The sequence below is a fragment of the Oryx dammah genome, unplaced genomic scaffold (assembly GCF_014754425.2).
Source record: "Oryx dammah isolate SB20612 unplaced genomic scaffold, SCBI_Odam_1.1 HiC_scaffold_23, whole genome shotgun sequence".
NCBI lineage: Eukaryota > Metazoa > Chordata > Mammalia > Artiodactyla > Bovidae > Oryx > Oryx dammah.
The window spans coordinates 93,953,492-93,975,253 of record NW_024070207.1 but is presented as its reverse complement, the minus strand read 5'-3'; the positions used below and the strand labels follow the sequence as shown (position 1 = coordinate 93,975,253).

Sequence of the window (21,762 nt, the reverse complement as noted above, 5' to 3'; positions counted from 1 at the left end):
ATGGAACTTGCCCTGGTCCAAGCTATCAACAACTCTGGTGTGAACCATTTCAGCAACTGGTTTTTCTACTTCAGTCTTTCTTGTTCCTCTCCCATTTATTCTCCATGTTGCTATCAGGGCGAGCTTTCAAAAAAAAAAAAAAACACCTATCTAATGATTTCAGTTTCTGCTTAAAATCATCTGATGGCTCTTTACTGCCATTCGGATAAAGTGAATTCCTTGAGGACATTTACACCAAGGCCCTATACGATCTGACCCTTCCTGTGTACATCTGCAGGCTCATCTCCCCTAATTCCTGCCATGCCCTACTTCTTTCAGTTCCAGGATGCCGAGCTTTCTCTCCCCTCTAAGCCTTCATTTTAGCAGTTACTCCTTCTGGTTGGGGCACCCACCCACTCCCACTGTAGCTCCCTTTCCTCTGACTACTTCTCACCTTTCCTTCAGTCCAGGTACAACTGGTACTTCCGTGGGGATACCCTTCCTGATTTTCAAACTAGCCCAGATCCCCCTGCTATGTGAACCCACAGCATCCTGAAGGGCTCTACCAGAATTCAAGCCTGATACATATACTCAGTAAACATCTGCTGAATGAATGAAAGAAAGCCAGGGGAAGGACATCCTAAAATACCAACAGGTACTGGATATCCACTTCGCAGGTAAAAGAGAATCCTCTCCTAGACTGTGTAGTTCCATACAGAAACCTGTGACATCCGCAGACTCTGAACTCTGCTTCATGCTGACTCGCAGGATTAGCACTGGCAGTATGGCTGCAGTGTGTGGCACCACATCAGACGCGTGACAGGGACTTACTTCAGTAAGCGAATTGCGTGGCTAAAGCCATCACCTTCCATTTGCACTCCTTGATGAGGAATCTCCAGATTGGACAACTGGAAAGAGAAAGGTACAGTTATATGAGACCACCAATTTTACAAAGGCAACTACCTTTTCTAAGTACTACTGTCTCTCTTCTCATGGCATCTGTTCTAGAGTCGTGAGCATTGTCCCCCCTCATCTGATTTCCTGGGGAACTAAATAAGACTGGTTGCCTTGCATGATGCAATTAACGTCTATCTGAAAACAAATTATGAGTTATAGCCACATCTCATTTTTAATCACAAACAGTATTTTTCAGTTTACAACTTTTCTGGAATACATTTTTTTAAATAACTCTTTCCTCTGTGAAACTCGAGAAGATTTTCAGTTGATGGATTTACCCAGAGACCCTGTCAGTGCAACTACAGGTTATTTGGGTATGCTGGGAAGTCATTCTAGTCACCTAGCAGAGGAACACACGTGCCTTCAAGCAGATATTCCCAGGTCTTCTCTGACAGACTATATATTTATATCCACCTTATCCCAGAAAGGATTTAAGGCAGCCTTAAGCATGTCACTGAGCCCTGCTCTTTGGGCCTGGGAAGAGCAGAGATGTAGAAAAACAGCTGCTGACCATGAAGTAGGGCTCCAGATTCAAAAGACAGCAAAGTGTGGGAGAGCTCAAAAACACTGCCTCTGTTCTATGGATCACAAATATCAACATTCCTGCTAAGATCAGATTTAGTTATTCACATCTCAGTGTAAATTACCTTAAGCAGAAAATGTGCTTGCTTTTTTTGCCTTTATCGTCTTTTTCAATGAGAGAAGAGAAAGTTTTTAAGAGCTTAATTGAGTTCAACAGAGTACTACAGAATGTTGAATAGCCTACATGTGCGACAGGTACAGGAACACAGAGAAGGAGAAAAAAGGCCAATACGCTTACAGGTGTAAGACACAAGCTTTTGCAACTTCTAGCCTGTGGGTAATGAGGACGAGAGCAGACAATGACTGAGGCATTCCCCCTGGGTATCATGTAGCCTCCCATTCCACTGCAAGGGAGTAACTGAATGATATTCATGTAATCCATCCACATGTTGTGCTTGGTCACTCAGTCATGTCCAACTCTTTGCGACCCCATGGACTGTAGCCTGCCAGACTCCTCTGTCCATGGATTCTCCAGGCAAGAATACTGGAGTGGGTTGCCGTGCCCTCCTCTAGGGGATCTTCCTAACCCACGGATTGAACCCAGGTCTCCCTCATTGCAGGCAGATTCTTTATTGTCTGAGCCATTAGGGAAGCCCAATCAATCCATGTAGCATGATGAAAAACCCCAACAACAGAGTCAAATAGTTGGAAGCACAGACACTGTAGGAGCTCTGGACAGTTCCCAGACAAGAGGACACTCATCAGGCTTACAGCTGTAGCAGCTGGGACATCGAGGACATGAGTATCTACTTTAGTCACCTATTTCTGGGCTTGGATTTTCTGGGCTACTGCTGCTCCTCACAATTTCACACCTTATTTTCTGCCTTTAGATCCTGAAGCCCTATAAAGCAGCAACTGGCATACCAGAGCTCATGGGCCAAATCTAGCCACTGCCTGTTTCGGTAAATAAAGTTTTATTGGAACACAGCCACACTCATTTGTTTAAACATCAACTATGGCTGGTTCACACTACAACAGCAAAACTGAAGAGCTAAAAAAGAGATGGACTGATGCTGAAGCTCCAATACTTCGGCCACCTGATGCGAAGAGCTGACTCAGTCAAAAAGACCCTGATGCTGGGAAAGAGTGAAGGCAAAAGAAGGGGACGACAGAGGACGAGATGGTTGGATGGCATCACCGTCTCAATGGACATGAGTTTGAGCAAACTCTAGGAGATGGCAAAGGACAGGGAAGCCTGGCGTGCTGCAGTCCATGGGGTCGCAAAGAGTCGGACAAAACTTAGTGACTCAACAACAATAATAAATGACCCACAAGGCCTAAAATATTTACTATCTGCCCCTTGATAGAAAAAGTCTGCTGATTCCTGCTCTAAAGCATCAAAGTGTTTTCAACAAGTCTTCCCAAGACTATTATCATCAGCCTAACAAATAATCCACTTCCACATTTCTAGGTCTTTCCTTCATCACCAATAATTTACAGAAGGGAGGAGTCTTATAAAAAGTAAAACTTTAAACTAGAGGGAAATAATTAAGATTTTCATGTATTACTTTTTAATTGTTGCCAATCCTTGGCCAAAGCCCTTTTTGGAAATACAAAAATGCAGGTTCTGTTACCTCCCTTTCCTTTCATGCTTGGGGATCATGCTGAATATCACACAATTGTGTACTCTTGAAAGACACTAACTGGGGCTAAGTCTATTGCTTCTTCCATGGGAAAAAAGTAAAAACTTAGTTTAATACTCTTTCTGACCTGCTTCTCACAAAGGAACCCAGTTTTATTAGTAAGCAATATGTAGAGCTTCACCCACTGAAAAATAAGCAACCCCTTTAACTATTAACCATCTCTTAAAAAGGTAAATAATGCTCCTTCGAGGTATACAAGTATGGTTCTCAAAAGTTGTCTTTTTTTTTTTTTAACTGGGTAGAATTTACTTCCCATTTCCACAAAGAACAGAAGGCCTACAATTTGGAATCAGAGATAAATAATTTAATAATCTCATGGTATATATGTATACCATGAGATGTTGTGATTTCAACCCCACCCCTCCCCAAATAAATAAGATCACAACCATCTGGTTCTCCTAATAGAATTCATGTAGCTTTAGCAAGGCATTTAAAACATTACTCTTTGGGTACCCAAAATTGTTCCAAAAAATTACCTCCAACCGAAGTCCTACAAATGGCATGTTTGTATCACACATAGCGACAAAGTGAGCTAGAACTTTATTGAAGGCACGCATTTCTCCTGATTGTTTGGTTTTCTTGGATTCTACCGGACATACATCATCAGACAACTAGAATTTAAGTGAAGAACACAAGTGGGTTAAAAAAAGAAAAAGTATGTGATGCAATCAGTTAAGCACTTGGACTACTATAACAAAAGTCAAAGTTAACCAAAACAAATCTTAATTCAACAAATTTTTACTGAGCAAATACTGACCTAAACACTGGAAATTTAGTAGTAAATATTATGTACTTAACAAGCTGCCTTGTGGGAAAGAGTGTACAATTAATTATTAATTAAAGGAGAAGCATTTTCAAGAATGTGGAGACATTTGTTACCTAAACCTTATTGTTGGCCAGCCTCTTAAAAACCATACTTAATTCTTTCCCATTTAAAAATAGTTAAAAGAGTACAGCAAAGTTAAGAGACACAAACCCTGGGCTCATTTCTGTTTGTGAACGTACCTTGCGCTTGGTACTGGTTCTAGGCTGTTTCCCATTTTTTGTACGATAAACTGATTCCTGGAGGTTTTCCTTAAACTGCTGCAGCAAGAGGGCCATGAGAGGGCTGTCTTCACGATCCACTGCATTCACAGACAAGAAGTAGTACTTGTACGACAGTTGTGTGGGTTTGTTGGGAACTTCCAACATCTCTACAACCTAAAAAGGTCCAAATCAGAAATGAGACTCAGAGACATAACTAACTGTTAAGTGTTGAATATTTTCCTCCTTGTATCAAGTAGGGCTCAGAATTAAGGACGAATCAGTCATGATCTCAAAAAAAGCACTGCAATAAAATATGTAATTTGTTTTCTAAAAAACAGAGCAGACTAAAGAACAATGATGAAAAAAAATGAGAACTGTATCTCATACTTGGAAGGATATAAAAATAAACCCTGACTTTTCAACTGAAATATACAGTCACTATGAGGATGAGGATAACAAGAACATGAACAATAGTTAATACCGATAGAGTTTATCATGCGCCACGTACTTTCCTAGTGAGTGAACTAAGTGAAAGTTGCTCAGCTGTTTGAAAGTTGCTCTGACTCTTTGAGACCCCATGGACTATTCAGTTCATGAAATTCTTCAGACCAGAATACTGGGGTGGGTAGCCGTTCCCTTCTCCAGGGTATCTTCCCAATCCAGGAATCAAACCCAGGTCTCTCGCATTGGAGGCAGATTCTTTACCAGGTGAGCCACCAGGGAAGCCCTATACTCTCCTAAGTACTTGACAGATGTTAACACATTTAATCCCAGTAACTCAATGAAGTAGGGATTCTTATCTTCACTTTTCTGATAAAGTTAGGCACAAAAAGCTTAGATTAATTGTCAAAGGTCTCAGAGCTGAGAAGTGACAGACTCACGCTTTGATCCTAGAAGTCTGGATCCAGAGACCTTGCTCTCACTATAGAGGCTATTTTCAAGGTCTACCTAAAATTTAAGAAGAGTCCCCTAAATACTTGAGTGAGAGAAATAAATGCCACTGGACAGGGCTCTTGACCAACACACACTTTTCTGTCTCTGTTCCTGTCTCTCTCCTCTCTCTACCCTACACCTCCCCACATAGTCTCTTCAGGAAATTGTTTGGCCAACACCTAAGAATCAACACTGAGGAAATGAATTAAAAGTAAAATGGAACTTCACCGAAGATATATGGACGGCAAATCAGCAGATGAAAAGATATTCAATATCATCAGTCATCAAGGCAGTGTAAATTAAGACTACAATAAGATACCACTACACATCTATCAGAATGGCTAACTTTAAAAAAAAAATCACAATAACAAGTACTGGCAAGAATGCAGAGCAACTACAACTCTCATGTATTGCTGGCAGGAATGCAAAATGGTCTGGCCACTTTGAAAAACAGTTTAGCAGTTTCTTATAAAGCCAAACATACACTTAGTGCGTGACCCAACATTCCCACTTTTACTTATCCAAAAGAAATCACCAAAAAAATCTATATGCAAATACTTATAGCAGCTTTATTCACAACTGCCCAAAACTAGAAACAATGCAGATGGCCTTCGACGAGAGGCTAAACAGTGATACATTCATACCACGGAACACTACTCAGCAATAAAAAGAATGAAGTATTGTAAATACAACAATATGGATGAAAATCAAAGGCATTATGCCAAGTGAAAGAAACGACTGAAAGGCTAAACTGTAGAGACAAAAAAAATAGGTCAGTGGTCAGAGAGAGCAGAGGGAAAGTCTGATTATAGAGAGGAAGCATGAAGAATTCTAGGGGGTGACGGATCGCTTCTGTGTCTGAGATGGCAGCTACAAAACTGTATGCATTTATTAAACTCCAGACACTTAAAAGTCTGAATTTTTACTGTGTGTAAATTATATCTTAATGAAGCCAGCAAAAGTAAAATAGCAAAGACATTTAAGGGCAATAACACTTTCCTCTATTCTTAAAGGCTATGGTAGTTTTCACCACTATTATGTACTCCTAAGTGAGAAGGATGAAGCGTGATATACATTCAGTTTGGTCTAAACCATGTGAAACAAATTATTGCTTTATAATAAACCACTAGTTATTGAAACTGAAAGCCTGGCATTTTGTTGATACTAAATAAAGTCAGAAAATACATGTAGATCAGGCAGCACATGGAGAACTGAAACAACAATCCTGTCACATGCCAAATCCAGTTCCACAGCTGGGGTTTTACAATTCAGAAAACAGTGAATTCATATCAATGACAGACTTGTCAACATAAGTAACCCTAACTTAAGATATATCAGCCTACACAGAGTACCTTTTGATGACAGTATCTTTTTAAAGTACACCTTAAAGCTTCAAAAAAATTCACTCCTGTTGAATTAAGTTTTTCAAACACCTTAGAATCTTAGCCAAAAGTATCTACTTGGTGTACACAAAAACTTCTACATGCAGGAAATACATTTATGAAACATATGAGTACATATTTCAAGCTCTTACAAATTTTAACTAGTTCAATAATCTGAAAGAAACTACTAGAAAAATCTAGAAAGGGTGAAAAAATGAGGATTTTACTGTGTACTGAAAAGTACATGCAATCAACAAAACGGATACATATACCTTCAATTAAGGATGAGAAAATAAAGCTAATTTAGTCCATCATGTTTAAAAAGCAGCATTATGCAAGCTAACATTTTATTAAAACCAAACAAGTTTATCTGACACCAAAACATCTCCAAATCTTCACAACAGTTGCTTTCAAATTTTGTCTTACATAGAGGAGATGCCTTATTCCAAGCAGAAACTAGGCCTCACTATAGGACAGATCCTGGGTTGCGGGACGGGGCATACCTTATATTCCCCAAACCCGCCTAATCATTGTATTATTTCCTACAGATAAGATTTTCTCTCTGCCCCATCCCTACCAACTATCCCCTCTCTTGGCTTCAGAATCATTATACAAAATTCAAATATCCAATAAAAAATACATTTGCAAATTAAACAATAAATGATTCAAGATACAAACAGAATTATTGAATTAAATCACTGAAATCACCCCTTTGCATACTTACAATGTAGTATTGTGGAAGACGGGTAAGTCTGACAAACAGCTTATTCTTAGAAAGGTTTCCTATGGGATGAGTTGAATAATTGGACAGCTGCAATGTTTCACTGGTTATTGTAGGCAGGTGTTTTATAGATTGTTTGCAACGCTGTTGTCCAAGCCAAAACCTTAGTTTAAAAGAGATCATCCACATCACAAAATCAGACTTCTGATTAACTGTGTGCTACTGTTTTACAAACAGATTATTAAAACCCACTAAAAAACCAATGAATATATGAAACTTAACTGAACTACTAAAAGGACATATGACTATAATGATGAATCATTTCTCTAATCTTGTACTGGACCACTAATTTTAGTTTAAAGAGTTTAAACTGCAGTGTGAATGACCTTAATTAGTTATAAGGTAGAATCCACTAGTATTAAGGCTGAGAAAGTATCAGTTTATTATAGGAGATGAAAGATCTCCTATGGTTTATAAGACAACACAAACTAATCTCAACATCTTTTATAAAATGCCTGAAGTGTTTATAAACCAAAATAGAACAACAAATAAATATAAAAGTATCTCATTTTCCTGGTTATCACTGGAGATCTCCAGTTCCAGTTTTTATCCTGCTCATATAAAAGTGATGGGTATGTCTAGCAGGTGCCAGTGAGTGTTCATTACCCTCCTCTCTCAGTTAAGCCATTAGATTTCACTTTGTTGCTTTTACTGTAGTGCCCCTCTCATTCCTTTTATCTGGTTATCTATCCTAGAGACCAATATCATATTAACATGTGAAAAAGATAAAATGATAGGTACACAAACTCACTGATCCACCATGAGACAACTAAAAAAGTAAGAATACACATTTAGAAGCTTTTCATAGCAATATAACAATGCCACAACATCCAAGCTCATGATCAGTTGGCTTGTCTTACATAACAGGGTACAGACCAGTTTGGGTGCTGTTGCATTTGAGTGATGAGCTACGTGTGATACAAAGTGCGTGCTAGCTATGTGCAGTAAAACCATAGTTAATGTGTAATATTTTAAGAGCAGTTTGAAAACTATTACCCCAAAAATGTATAAAATCTGAAAACTGCTTTTTTATACTGAAAAAAACAAATTTAACTATAGCTTCACAGGATCAACTGCTAGAACTATTAATAAAGGAATGATGATAAAGTTTTTAAATATACCAAAACATACTTCATTTTGGAAGACAGTTAAAAACAAATACCCTGAACTTGCCAAAAATGCTTTCAAATCTCTACTTCCAGTCTTATCAACATATTTTGTGAGACTGGTATCTCTACTACGTATGTTATTTTTAAAAAAACACAGAAACATTTAAGATAAACAATATCTCCTATAATTATCATCACCAATTCAACTTAGATTAGTTACAACAAACCAGAAACTCTTTTGCCACATTAAAAATTCTAAATATATTACAAATATACATAAATTATAAACATGAATAATAAATGCAAGATATTCTTTCAGAGCACATAAGGAATTGCTATTTCACTCAACTTTTTTGTTATGACTTTGTGGAACAAAAAGTTTAAGTGATGAGTAACTTGTCTATACATGTGTACTTTCAATGAAAAATGTATAGATTTTGAATTTTTTTATTATTTTTTGTTCTGACCTTATTTATTACAATGCAATTTTATGACTGTTGACTCTAATAAAAAATTGGGGCTTATATTTTGAACATGTTTTTTCATTTCTTTTTTCCTAGAATTTGTTTTCAGTGAATATTATTAAAAAAATTAATCGCATGAACAGATGCCCAATACTAATAGTCCCTAGAAAATATAAATTAAAACCACAGTCATACCTCGTCATACTCACTAGGGTGGCTATGGTCAAAAACAGTAACAAAGGCTGACAAGGATGTAGAGAAATGGAAACCCTCATACACTGATGTGACTGTAAAATGGTACACTTACTTTGGAAACTAGTATGGTAGCTTCTTAAATAATTCCACTCCTAGTGGAATGCAAAGTGCACACATATATTTGCACATGAATACTCACAGCTTCATTATTCATAAGAGTCAAAAAGTGGAAGCAATTCAAATGTCCATCAAATGATGAATGAATAAATAAAAAAGGTGGCCTAGTCATACCATGGAATGTTAGTTAAGCATAAAAAGGAATAAAGAATTGGTACATGCTTCAACATGGTTGAATTTGGAAACATTACGCTAAATGAAAGAAGCCAGTCACAGAAGACCAGATACGTTATGATTCCATTTTTATGAAATGTTCAGAAAGGGAAAATCTACAAAAACAGAAAGCAGATTCATAGTTGCCTGGGGTGAGGCTGGGAATGGGGATTAACCGTAAATGAGCATCTTTTTGAGGCAATAGAAATGTTAAGTGTTCTGAGACCGGATTGTCATTATGGCTGTTACAAAACTCAGTAAATTTATGACAAGACGTTGAATGGTACACTTAAAACAATTGAAGTTTATGCTATGCAAATTTTATTTCAATAAAGTTATTTCAAAAAATTAATGTCCCATGATAGATTAGTGATAAACTGATCAAAGATCATCTGAGAAGCATTATAAGTGACAGACCTTTCCTATAAATAATGTGTTAAGTACAGTACATATTTGATAAGTTTAAAGCTTTTGGGACTTGATGTCTTTGGCTTTAGGCTATATTTCTACTAGTTGGAACTCCCCAACAACCTCAAATTATGCAAGATGTGAATTATTAAGACTTAAGTATTAAAATCCCACTGAACAGTCTGCCCCACCCCCACCACACCATTTGCCAGTTTGGTTTTAATCTCTGATATTTATTTTTATTCCTTGGAATTCTGTTTTACTGATTTAAAGAGTCTATTAGAGTTGCCATAATGATACCTTTGTGTACCAGGGTGGTAATGAAACCTCAAACAATTATCTCTAGCATCATTTTCAATTTTATTTAGTGTAACAGTCTGAAGCATTCGAAGAATTCTGAGACAAACTGAATAAAGCAGACGACTACTCTGAAAGTATGAGCTGGTCGATTCATACCATGAAGATTATCCTAGGAAGAATCTACTGCACAGAACACTAGATACAATAGAATTCATTGTGTAAGTGATTTGTAGAGTGCTTATACAGGAGATAACATGACAAGGAATCAAAGTTGAGTGTCATGCCCTTCATACCTATATTTGTTTTCGAGAGGAATTTGATATGAAGCACTGCCATCTCAGACCTAATTCAAGAAAATTTAGATTCTAAGTACCAAAAGGGGCTCAAGTTTCACATCATAAATATTAAGGATAGTGGCTGATCAAGAATAATGATGGGGAAGAAAATATATCTTGTCAAAGTAAGTTTCCATTTTTAGTTCTGAGCTAAATAAATAGCCTTACTTAAGTTGTTGAATCCAAGGAATGATCCGTTTCATATCATCATTCACAGACTTCTCCATGTCATCCAGTGTGGCTTGGTCTATAGCATAAAGCACTTCATTAATTAATGGCTTACACGAGACACAAGATATTCAGGTAACCCAAAATTTAAATGAAAGTTACTGTTTCAGGCAGAAAGTAGTGTTATTTTAAGTTAGAGAAAAGCTAAATGATAATGCATCATGAGGCATAAATTAATCTAATTTGTTTTCCTTCTTTAATTTTTAGGGAGAGTTATAGTTAAGATAATTAATAGCAAGTGTACATTAGCAGGAAGAATGAGTAACAAATACATTAAATTATTTGCCCATATTTTAATTACCCAAACTCTTAGTCTAGTTAGTTAATATTATAAATGTGTATGTAGTTAAAACTCATAGTATCACTAGACTTAGAATTTTAAAAATTATAAAAACTATAAAACTTCATTAAAATGTTTATTTATTAAACACAAATGATCTCTGGCATAAGCAAGAGCTGTTGGTTGAAGATTAGCTTGCTAAATAAGCAAGAGCTGTTGGCTGAAGATTAGCTTGCTAAATGTCACTTAGAATTTTTAATGACATGAGAAAATGCTAATAACAGAATGTTGAATAGAATGCTAGATTTCTAATTTAATAAAATAGATATGCAACAAGCAACAAAAGTTTACTGTATACACAGGGAACTACAGTCAATATCTCATAATAACCTATAGTGGAAAATAATTTCAAAAATAATACATGTGTAAATGTATAACTAAATCACCTTGCTGTGTACCTCAAACACTAAGTCAACTATACTTCAATAAAATACATATATTCAGAAAAAGAATGTTGAACAAAAAGCAAAATATAAAATGATTTCAACTAAAAAAAAAGTAGAGAAAAAATTAGAAGAGCACTGCTATGGGCTGAATTGTGTGCGTGCTCTGTCAGTCGTGTCTGACTCTGTGACCCCATGGACTGTAGCCTGCTAGGCTCTTCTGTCCATGAGATTTCCCAGGCAAGAATGCTGGAGTTGGTTGCCATTTCCTTCTCCAGGGGATCTTCCCGACTCAGGGATTGAATCTGCATCTCCTGCATTGGGAGGTGGATTCTTTACCACTGAGCCACCTGGGAAGTCCATGGACTGAATTGCATCCTCCCAAATTCATTTGTTGAAGCCCTAGCTCCTAATGTGATAGTGTTTAGAGGTGGAGCCTTTGGGAGATAATTAGGTTTGGATAAGGTCATGAGGGTGGGGCCCTCATATAAGATTAGTGCCCTTATAGAGACACCAGAGAGCTTGCTCTCTCTCTCTCTCTTCCTGCCATGTGAGGACACAGCAAGAAGGCTGACAACTATAAGCCAGGAAGAGAGCTCTTACCATAACTTGACCATGCTGGCAACCTTATCTCATACTTCCAATCTCCAAAACTGTGAGAAAATAAATTTCTGTTGTTTAAGTCACCCATTCTGTGGTTCTCTGTTATGGCAGCCTGAGCTAAGACAAGCATACATCCCTTAAAAACAATGATTACCAACAGGCAACTGTTTACTGCTTCTCTCATTTTTACACATTTAGTTTTTCTACTTATATGAGTATGTACTATTTTAATTATCAAGAAAACCATTAAAGTTTTGAAGAACAATTTCCTAACATGTCACTTATCATTTAGCCATCATAAATGTGATGTAATTCAAAGTAGTGAGGCCAGTTTTTCCCATGAGCAGTTCACAGAAAAATCTATCTTTATAGCCATGTAATATAACCAGAAAGGATTTTTATTTTCATAAATCTGGCTTAAAACTAATTTCAAATGGGAAATGTGCTAACATATTCAAGAATACTATATCATTAGCAACACAAAAACACTAAGTTTCCAGTGTTTCATCATTTCAGAACACCAACTTGGTAACAGAACATGCCAGAAATCAAACTTCAATTTCTACTGTGTTTAAGCCAGGAAAAAAAAATTCTTTCCTCCAGGATTCTGTATTCAAGTCATCTTGAGATATTTATACTATCATAAATTTGTTCTTCAGTCACAAATGACATTAGATTGTAGTCTTCTCCATGACACCCAACTATTAGTGGTAAAACAGTTAATCTAAGAAAAGATCAGCCATCAACATTATTACTTTTACATAAGAGAAACAACATGAATGGACTTCATATTGGGAAGTTTAACTTCTTGTACAAGAGAGTTAAAATGGGCCCCAAGGAACAGACACCAGTCAGTTATTTCTTCCATATCTACTTCCTATATACTGTTTATACCACCCTTCCCAATACCCAATGGCAAAAATTTTTACTCTGCTTTTGTTAAAAATATTTTTCTTTATACTGAGTGAGTCTATCATTTAGTAACTTACCAAGTCCATAAAGCATCAACTGGAACATTCCAGAATGCAAATCGACAAAAATATGTAGACACTCTGAATTACCACAGGGCTCCAAGATGGGAACAACAAGAGCTGGAAGTGCAGTCTCTATGGAAGCTGAAAAGGTAAAAATTAATTATATTTCTATCTGAATATTCCCCCCCCCAAAAAAAAATATATATATTTCTCAGCAAGTAGAAACAAACCAACTACTGAAATGATCTGAATATTAGAGAAAAGACATAACTTTGCTAACCTAGATTAGTACTATTATGTCAATTAATAACTCAAAGGAAGAATGTAACCTACAAGGTGACCTGAAACAAACATACCCATCCCAAATACTATAGCCAAAAAAAAAAACCCGCCAAGATTCCTTTAAAAAGGTTAAAATAGCTAATGAAAATTTAACCTTTTCAATGAGGTGTGTTCTAGCTTTGCTTTCAGTCAGTAATTACGAATAGCTAATTTTAAGGATTTTCTTTTTGATATGTGTGCTTGATTGCTCAGTCGTGTCTTTGCAACCCATGGACTGTAACCCACCAGGCTCCTCTGTCCATTCTCCAGGGGATTCTCCAGGCAAGAATACTGGAGTAGGTTGCCATGCCCTCCTCCAGGGAATCTTCCCAACCCAGGGATTGAACCCAGGTCTCCTGCATTGCAGGCGGATTCTTTACCATCTGAGCCACCAGGGAAGTCCCTTTTTGATATAGTGGGGGAAAAAAGTTGTTTGGTAAATAAAGTATATTTCATTCACAACCTAAATATTTTTAATGCCATTCTTCATAAAGAGAGATTTTTCTGGCAATTAGGGCCCATATATTTAAAAAACATTTGAAAGCTATTAAGCATTATTTATTACATAGGACAAAGTTTTTTCAAGTTATTTATATACCTCATTTTCAAGTCACAGATAAAATAAGAACAGAGGCAAACTACTAAACACAAATTCCCAATACTCATTCTAGAGTTTCAAAGTATTTCCACCAGGCCCAATTAACTTTCTCCTTAATCTCACAAGTTAACATTAACAAAATCCAGTAGGGAAGCAAAGTACTGAAAGCACACCCACCGAGTGCTAATCAGACTGATGACCTGGCAAAAGGAATAGCCTCTCCTGGTTACCACATTCCTCTAGAACTACAGTGCAGAAGGCAGGCAGACAGTGAGGAGAGTGGTAATGTAGGCTCAGCCTTTCACCAGGGGTGATTTCTCTATGCTACTTCATTAAAGAAGGGCAAAGACATCTTCCTGTCCACACCATGGGTTCTCAGGAAGAAGCAATGACAAGCTTGTAAGGGTGCTTTGAAAAGCAAAGTGCTCAATAATATACATTATCTGTATTCCTTTCTGAACCAAAGGAAAAAACCAAAACCTCCCGCTATATAATCTGCAACAAGTAAAATGGGAGGTGTTGCCACTGGTGCTGTCTAAATAAATTACTAAAGCAAAAAAGATTGCAGGAAACATATTTAATCAGATGAAAACTAACTGCTTTCAAGTATATCTAATGTATTTGCATAGAAATCTTTAACATGCAGGTCCAGCTTAACTCTCACCTAAAACAAACAAAAAAACAGGACAAAAAGGCACAAACAGGAATTTCTTTTACAATATTCTATATTCAGATTAAAGTGAAAAATTTTAAAAGTGCTTACAGACTTGAAACAGACTTGCTGATTTTTAAAACACATCTGAACATCTTAAATCCTAATAGGTTAGGAAGGTATTCTTTAAAGCAAAACTATTTTTAAAGTGTAGTAATAGAGTAAAACTAACTCTTGACAACTGGGATAACAATGATAATTTCAATCTAATTAACAAAATTAAATATTTTTTAAACAGGGAATCAGAGAAGAATACAGAGAACACAGTCCAAAAGATATTAATAGAAAATATGTTCATATGTATCTCTGAACATATTTTATGGTTACCAGTGTCCGTATTTTTCTTTACAGAAAATACTGATAAAATACGTAAGGCCCTGAGCATTTAAAGGCAACAGGTTTTAACGGAGAAACTTATAAAGAAACAATTAAAGGCTGTGCAAGATAACCAGGCTGCACACTACTTTTTCCTGTAGCAGGAATATACACACTTCTCCTCTTTCATTTCTCCCTGTTTATTGAGGACAAGCGGAATGGACCAATAGATAGTAATATAAAGTGGGAAAACTAAGAGAAGCAATTAAGCCCCATTAGGAATTGCTGTGTGTGGTTCACAGCTTCTGAAACTGATCTCGAGACCCTGAATCTGGCGCTGACAGAGGACAACTCGAGGGAGAGCACCCTGGCTTCCTCGAGTCAGGTGATGCTGAGAGGAGCCGCAGGACAAGTTACCTTTAGTGCCTTACATTGCCTTTTAAAAATTTCTCTCCAAAAGTCTTGCCTACTCTCCCCTAAGACTATCTCACCCCTATCTCCCACCCTCAAGAAACTACACACTACCCCTTGGGCTATCCAAAACCTGCAGTCTGTGCTCTCTCTAGCCCTTTCTTGAAATGCTCCATTCTCCGAGCCACTAATTTCCTCACGTATCCTAGTGAGGAGTTGGAAGAAAAGACAGCTAATGAAGGGTTATTGCACAAAGAGATTCCCAGAACAGACTATGGCCCCTCGTCTCAGCAAAGGATCTGACTAAAGCATGCTTTCCCATCACAAAAGCGATCAAGTGAGGTTACGCTGTGTATAAACGCGTGAACGTGAATTAAAAAAAAAAAAAACTTAAAGCATATGTCCTAAAATGGTGAGTCAGCAGACCTTTTCCTCATTTCCACAACTGCTCTGATTCAAGTAGGGCTGAGGGGCCCAACCTCACATGCAAGATCCTCCCCCTCCTTCAAAACTTAAGTCTCCAAAGCACCCTTCTCTAACACTGAGGACTCAACAGACTCACGGGGCTTGAAAACCACTGCTATAGTACACTCCTACTAGAATCAGAGATCCAGGAAGAGCCTGGAGTAATACCCTCAAATACAGATGAGGAGAATGAGGCCCAAAGAATTTAAGTGACTTGTTCAAGAGCACATGAGCAGCTATACCAACATCTTCTGACTACTCAAGCAGTGATATCGCTACAAAGTGCCACTCAAGAAAAATCTTCATAACATCCTTGAAAAACACACAAAATTATTCCCAGATAAACACATTTTCAGAGTTCATTTTTCAAAGTAATTTAAATATCCCCCAGGCAATCATACTGAGTTTTTTTTTTAACTTACTAAGCCTTGTTTACAGATGATACTAAAGTAAACCGGAGCCTATCAAAAGATCGTAAACCCCAATTTTCTACAATACCAATGATACTATTTTGAAAAAATTGAAATTAAAATTAGAAAAATTAAGACTGTGAAAATACTATGGGCACAAGGTAATACCACTCAAAAACAATTGGGGTTGGGATAGTAAATGTTCTCATCATGATACTGGAAACTGTATTCCTAGAATGAAAACACTTACTTTCTAAATGACTGACCGTTCGTCTCCTAACGCTCTGAATATACTAGGTAATTAGAAGATTTTTCACTGTGTGTACACCTGTATTTCTTATTTTGAACTCTGTTGATATATTAACAATTTAAAAAAATTATTTTGAAGACATGGGATAAATTTAGCTTCATTTCAAAGAGGCATATTTTATAAACACATTATAAATATTTGCAAAGCTGCCTTATTAACCTTTTAGAAGAAAAATTAGAAGAATGAGATTCATATTAAAATGTTAAGTTAGCTTCTGTTTCAATAGGGAAGTTTTAAGCCGAGTCAATATGCATACATTTCAAAAATAAGGTCAAGCTAAATGAGAAAGAAGTGAGGGGAAAATTAGGACAAGCTTGATAGATCATAAATTAAAAGGCAGAAATGCCCAGCTTTTACAACAAAATCAATACATCAGGGAAAAAAGTCATTTAAAAAAAGACTCTTCATAAAATAAAAGCAGATGCTAATTTAAACAAAAGAAAGACATGCATGCTAAGTTGCTTCCCGTCAAGCTCCTCTGTCCACGGGATTCTCCCGGTTAAGAATACTGGAGTGGGTTGCCATGCCCTGCCTCCAAAGGATCTTTCCTACCCAGGGATTGAACCCACATCTCTTTATGCCTCCTGCATTGGCAGCTGGATTCTTTACCGCTAGGGCCACCTGGAAAGCCCCAGAAATGTCAATTTAAAAGAACCTACAGTTTTCATTAGCATTGACGCCTCTAAGAATGGCCTTCAGTTCCTGAAGCTTCTGATGAGCTCGTGCATGGACACTGTCAATGAGGAGTTTTTCTATTGATAAATGATCAATCTGCATAAACAAGAACAGAATCATTATGTACAATTCAAACATTTTCACTTTAAAAGTCTGAGAGTAGATTACTATGCTTCAAGATACTTCCTTTTAGAATCACACTGATGAAGTGTTAACCGATAAAAGAAAGCAAACTTAAAACAATGGTACTGATAGCTTAAAGGCAATAGTTAACATCTGGCAAGTATAGATCAAGACACTGTTAATCATAGTTATAGTGATTAAATGGCAGATCTTAACAAAAATTAAAATGGTGATCTGATCAAAATTTAAAAATTTGCAAGAATATCTTAAAAATTATACCTTACCATATTAGATGTTAAAACAACCACAATAAACCTACCAGCATAACATTCATTTAAAATAAGTTTCATAAAGAGTTTTAGGAACCATTAGATATTTTAAAGAATTTATGCTAAAAGCTTAAGTAGAAATGATAAGTTACATTATATTCATTTAATCAAGCCAATATTAAAATATATTGAGTTCTTTTACCTTCATGGCTCTTTCTACTAATTTGGAATCAGAAGCTGGCAAAGGAGGATCATGAAAAATCTGTAAAGGCTTGGAGGCATCATTCTCATCAATTTTAATTGTAACTTTGTGAACAGATGCTGTCCCTGTTTTTCTCCCAAGAACCTGTTGACTAAAGAGAAAAAGAATATTAAGAATTTTTTCCAACAATCTGTTAACTTCTGGAATAAAAGAGATTCTACTGTGCACCTTATCCAAAGTCTAGGACATGGCAGGCCCTCACTCTTTGTTGAGGGAATATTAATACTGGGAAGACAGCTACTCTGTAATCCAACACAATATGACCTACTACATTAAAAAAAAATACACATAGAATTAAAAACACATATACACATTTAAAAAATTACCAAACAAAACAAACTCTCTAAGTGGTGCCTATTCACCTCTGATTCCTTTACAGAAAATGAAAACCAAGCAAAGTTCAAACGCAGAATAGAAGATTATAAATCTGATAACTGACCTTCCCCAAAAGTTTGTAAAAAGGACAATTCAAAATATAACATTGTGACTGGCAAGGATTTTAAAAAAATGATACCCAGTAACTTAACCTACTGGTCTGTTAGCAATCTGGTTTGAAGCCAGAGTAATCTAATCTTTTAAGAATAGTAAGATTTAGTACAAACAGACAAATATCTACATATTTAAAACATGCCATGTTCTAAGAAAGGTGCTAATTATGGATGTCCAATGTGGTTTATGATACCATGGGACCTTACCATACAAATTCAGATTGCTAGATATACAGAAAATCAGATGCATGAGAGAAAAGGAGAAACAAAGATTATTTACAGTCATTGCATGACCCCAGAATCAACTTTACTCACTTCCAAACTGAGAGGGAGAGGCACTTTCCTGCATGATACCTTTCCACCTGTACAAGGTCTCCCCACCGCTCTCGGATTAACATTAGAGTCTGAGAGTGTAGCACTTCCAACTGAAGTGATAAGCAGAAAGAATCTGATGGATCTCGTTAAGCAAATCTAATTTATTACTACAACAGCCAAAGAAGTATAAGCAAACTTCATATAACAAATGCTCTATTCCCCAAAAGTTGATCATTATATTTCTCCAGTGATGTATATAAAAGGAGGTGCAATTTGGGACATAATTTTAGAAAAAGGCTTTACATTTAATTTTGAACCAATATAAACAAAACATAAGGTCCAGGTTACCCCTTAATTCATCATAGTTTAGAGAATATGGGTAGACCAAATAGTACTATTTTTTCTCTCCAAAGAGTACTATTTCTACCTCATTATTTAAAATTTTTACCTGCAAAGTCAAGAGTAAAATGAAAAGCTTGGTTAAAAAAAAAATATATATATACCATTATTCTTTACACTGGCCAGTTCCCAAGCCCCATTTCCACCCTGAAAGGGTAAGGGAGAGAGTTTAAGCTGCTCTAGTTCAGGACTAGAGGCAAATGGAAACGTGTGTGCTGAGGGGTGTTGTTTAGTCACTTAGTCGTGTCTGACTCTCTTGCGACCCCATGGACTGCAGCACACCAGTCACCTCTGTCCATTGGATTTCCCAGGCAAGAATACTGGAGTGGGTTGCCATTTCCTCCTCCAGGGGATCCTTCTGACCCAGGGATCGAACCCACATCTCCCACACTGGCAGGTGAGTTCTTTACCACTGAGCCACCAAGGAAGTGTGTTGGCAGTGGAGGGATACAAATTCTTCACAAATACAGGGCTCAAATTTCAGAAGGATACGCAGGCAGTTGTACATGTCCTGAAGAGGTTTCTCATCAGCAAAGAGCCTAGATTGTACCAGTTGATGGATAAAGTTGATCTGCATACTATGAACCAAGGCTCGCCCATCTTCCATTGGCGGGAAAAAAGAAGGTGATTATTCAGAAAAGTGTCCAGACTGTGTCATAGACCAACTAAGGAAAAGTATACTCACTAACGATAAGTTAAAAAAAAAAACTGAAATTATCTATGTATGAATATTACTGATTATACTATAGAAACACTGAAACCTTTGTGGTTAGTAGGGAGTTATGAGTATCATAAAATCCGTTTCAAATTACAGGATAAATTGTTAAACACATGTATTATTCTGCAAGAATGTATCAATAACATAAAAACATCCAACATTTAAATCAATACTTATGATTTAAATCAGTATTTATGATTTACCTCCTGTTTCCTTATCCTCAACTAGAATTTCTAGCTTGAGAAGACGCCATGGAACATCAGGGTCATCTCCCATCACAGTCAAGGTGGCTTCAAATTCTCCTTCAACTCGAAACTTCACTCGGCCATTTGCTTTTAGAAGAAGAAGAAGAAGTCTACTTTGCTAGAAAATAAGCAGCCTCCTCCTGCTAACCTAGAACTTTTCAGTCTTGCTCACAAGAAATCTTAAATAGATTGAAGATTCTTTCATAAGTGTTTAAACAATTCAGTATTTCCTGCATTAACAGTAGCCAGCTTCCAGGTCATCAAGAAATCAAAGGCAACTCTTCTAAACACCAAGGAACAATACTGAGGCTCAACTCTAGGACCCAGGCTCTCCTCCAGCCCCAGGTGATCTTGCTCTCTTCTAAGCTTCAAATACCAGCACTGTATTTCCAGATACAGTGAAATGACATGGCACAAATTACAGTTTTAAACACCACCAAGATTGTAGGTAAAGACTTCATAAAGATATTTCCCAAAAGCTGATTTTAAAAATATTCTAACAAGTCAATTCTTTAAAAATATATTCCAAGCACATACCAACTGTAAGATTTGCTAACTGAGGAGGAAGATCCGTGGTTACAAGCCGATGTCTAAGAATCTGGTTCAGCTGGTGAAGTGTAGCTTGTTTTTCAATTTTTGTAATTGGGTCTGGAGGAATAATTTTATCCTACGAAAGTGTTCAAGTGATTTAGAAATAATGTACAAAGAGACATAATTTTTACCTGCGCCTGCCCTAACACAGTACTTTCTTACTTTACCCGAGAGAATCTAAACACTCATTTCTGCAGTCTACATCCAATAATAGTGACCATTACTATCATGTATTAGAGTGTCAATGATTGCACCAGTCACCTGGCTAAGATAACAATGCAACACAATCTTCTTCATGCTCTATTTATGAAATCAACTTAATGTCACTAGATGATTTCTACCACTTCCTAGAAGTATAAAATACAATAGCACAGAGTGAATAAACAACTGCAACAAATTTTATAAAAGACACTTCCAAAAAGCAACAGTGTGCCCTATTTTCACATCTGAAATAGATGTCACTTTTGCAATTCTGTTCACCCTCACCTAAATGAATACATAACTCATTTTGATAGCTACTCATGTTCTGGCTCCAATTTATTTCAACACCTCCCCTCCCCCAAATTTTAATGAGAGAAAAAACAAACTACATGAAATATTTATTTTAAAACAGAGAACAGTTTTTTTTTTTTTTTTTTGAGGGGGGACTGGGCTACTTATTAATATTCTAGAATCTAATGCCAAAGCCTTCAATTTTGGGGGGGTGGGAACACACTTACCCTGATGCAGGTTGGCAGCCGTGGATAAGACCCAGTAGTCAGTACATCAATAGCATATGGGATGGCAAAACTAGGCAGGCGTGCATGGACCAGAGCATCTCTAGCTAACGAGGCCAGGCGATCCGCAGTGTCCACAAACAGGATGGCTTGCTGGTCTAAGAAGCTTGAGATCATCTTTAAAGCAAAAGATAATCGCATTAAGCTTCCTTGAAAACTAGCCACCTTTCACTTTATATATCATTTATTGATTCCAAAGTAAACCTTAAGAAATAATATAGCTTTTCCATACGTCAAAATCTTTCATCAAAAAATTTTCCACTAATTTGAGGAAAGAAGAAATAGTTTTAAAAATCAGTAATTTTCTATCAATTTAAATAAAAGGTTTCCCAATTCATTTCTCCATCCTTAACATTACACATACATATGACAAGTCAGGGAAAATAAATAGAATGAAATGCTTTTTC

The 21,762-nt window shown here is 36.6% G+C and overlaps 1 protein-coding gene across 2 annotated transcripts in view; it reads right to left on the bottom strand.

Annotated features, from left to right (window-relative positions):
- Positions 1-21,762, bottom strand: part of MED14 (mediator complex subunit 14) — a 60,222-nt gene that overhangs the window by 25,341 nt on the left and 13,119 nt on the right. For both annotated transcript variants that reach the window (XM_040266177.1, XM_040266178.1), the window contains exons 4-16: positions 21,299-21,472; positions 20,526-20,655; positions 19,947-20,075; positions 19,518-19,625; positions 18,627-18,759; positions 17,764-17,914; positions 17,154-17,265; positions 12,968-13,093; positions 10,593-10,671; positions 7,227-7,386; positions 4,167-4,361; positions 3,638-3,772; positions 811-887 (exon numbers count right to left, since the gene is read on the bottom strand). In XM_040266177.1, coding sequence (XP_040122111.1) covers positions 811-887; positions 3,638-3,772; positions 4,167-4,361; positions 7,227-7,386; positions 10,593-10,671; positions 12,968-13,093; positions 17,154-17,265; positions 17,764-17,914; positions 18,627-18,759; positions 19,518-19,625; positions 19,947-20,075; positions 20,526-20,655; positions 21,299-21,472 — 1,709 coding nt within the window. The remainder of the gene's footprint in view (positions 1-810; positions 888-3,637; positions 3,773-4,166; positions 4,362-7,226; positions 7,387-10,592; positions 10,672-12,967; positions 13,094-17,153; positions 17,266-17,763; positions 17,915-18,626; positions 18,760-19,517; positions 19,626-19,946; positions 20,076-20,525; positions 20,656-21,298; positions 21,473-21,762) is intronic.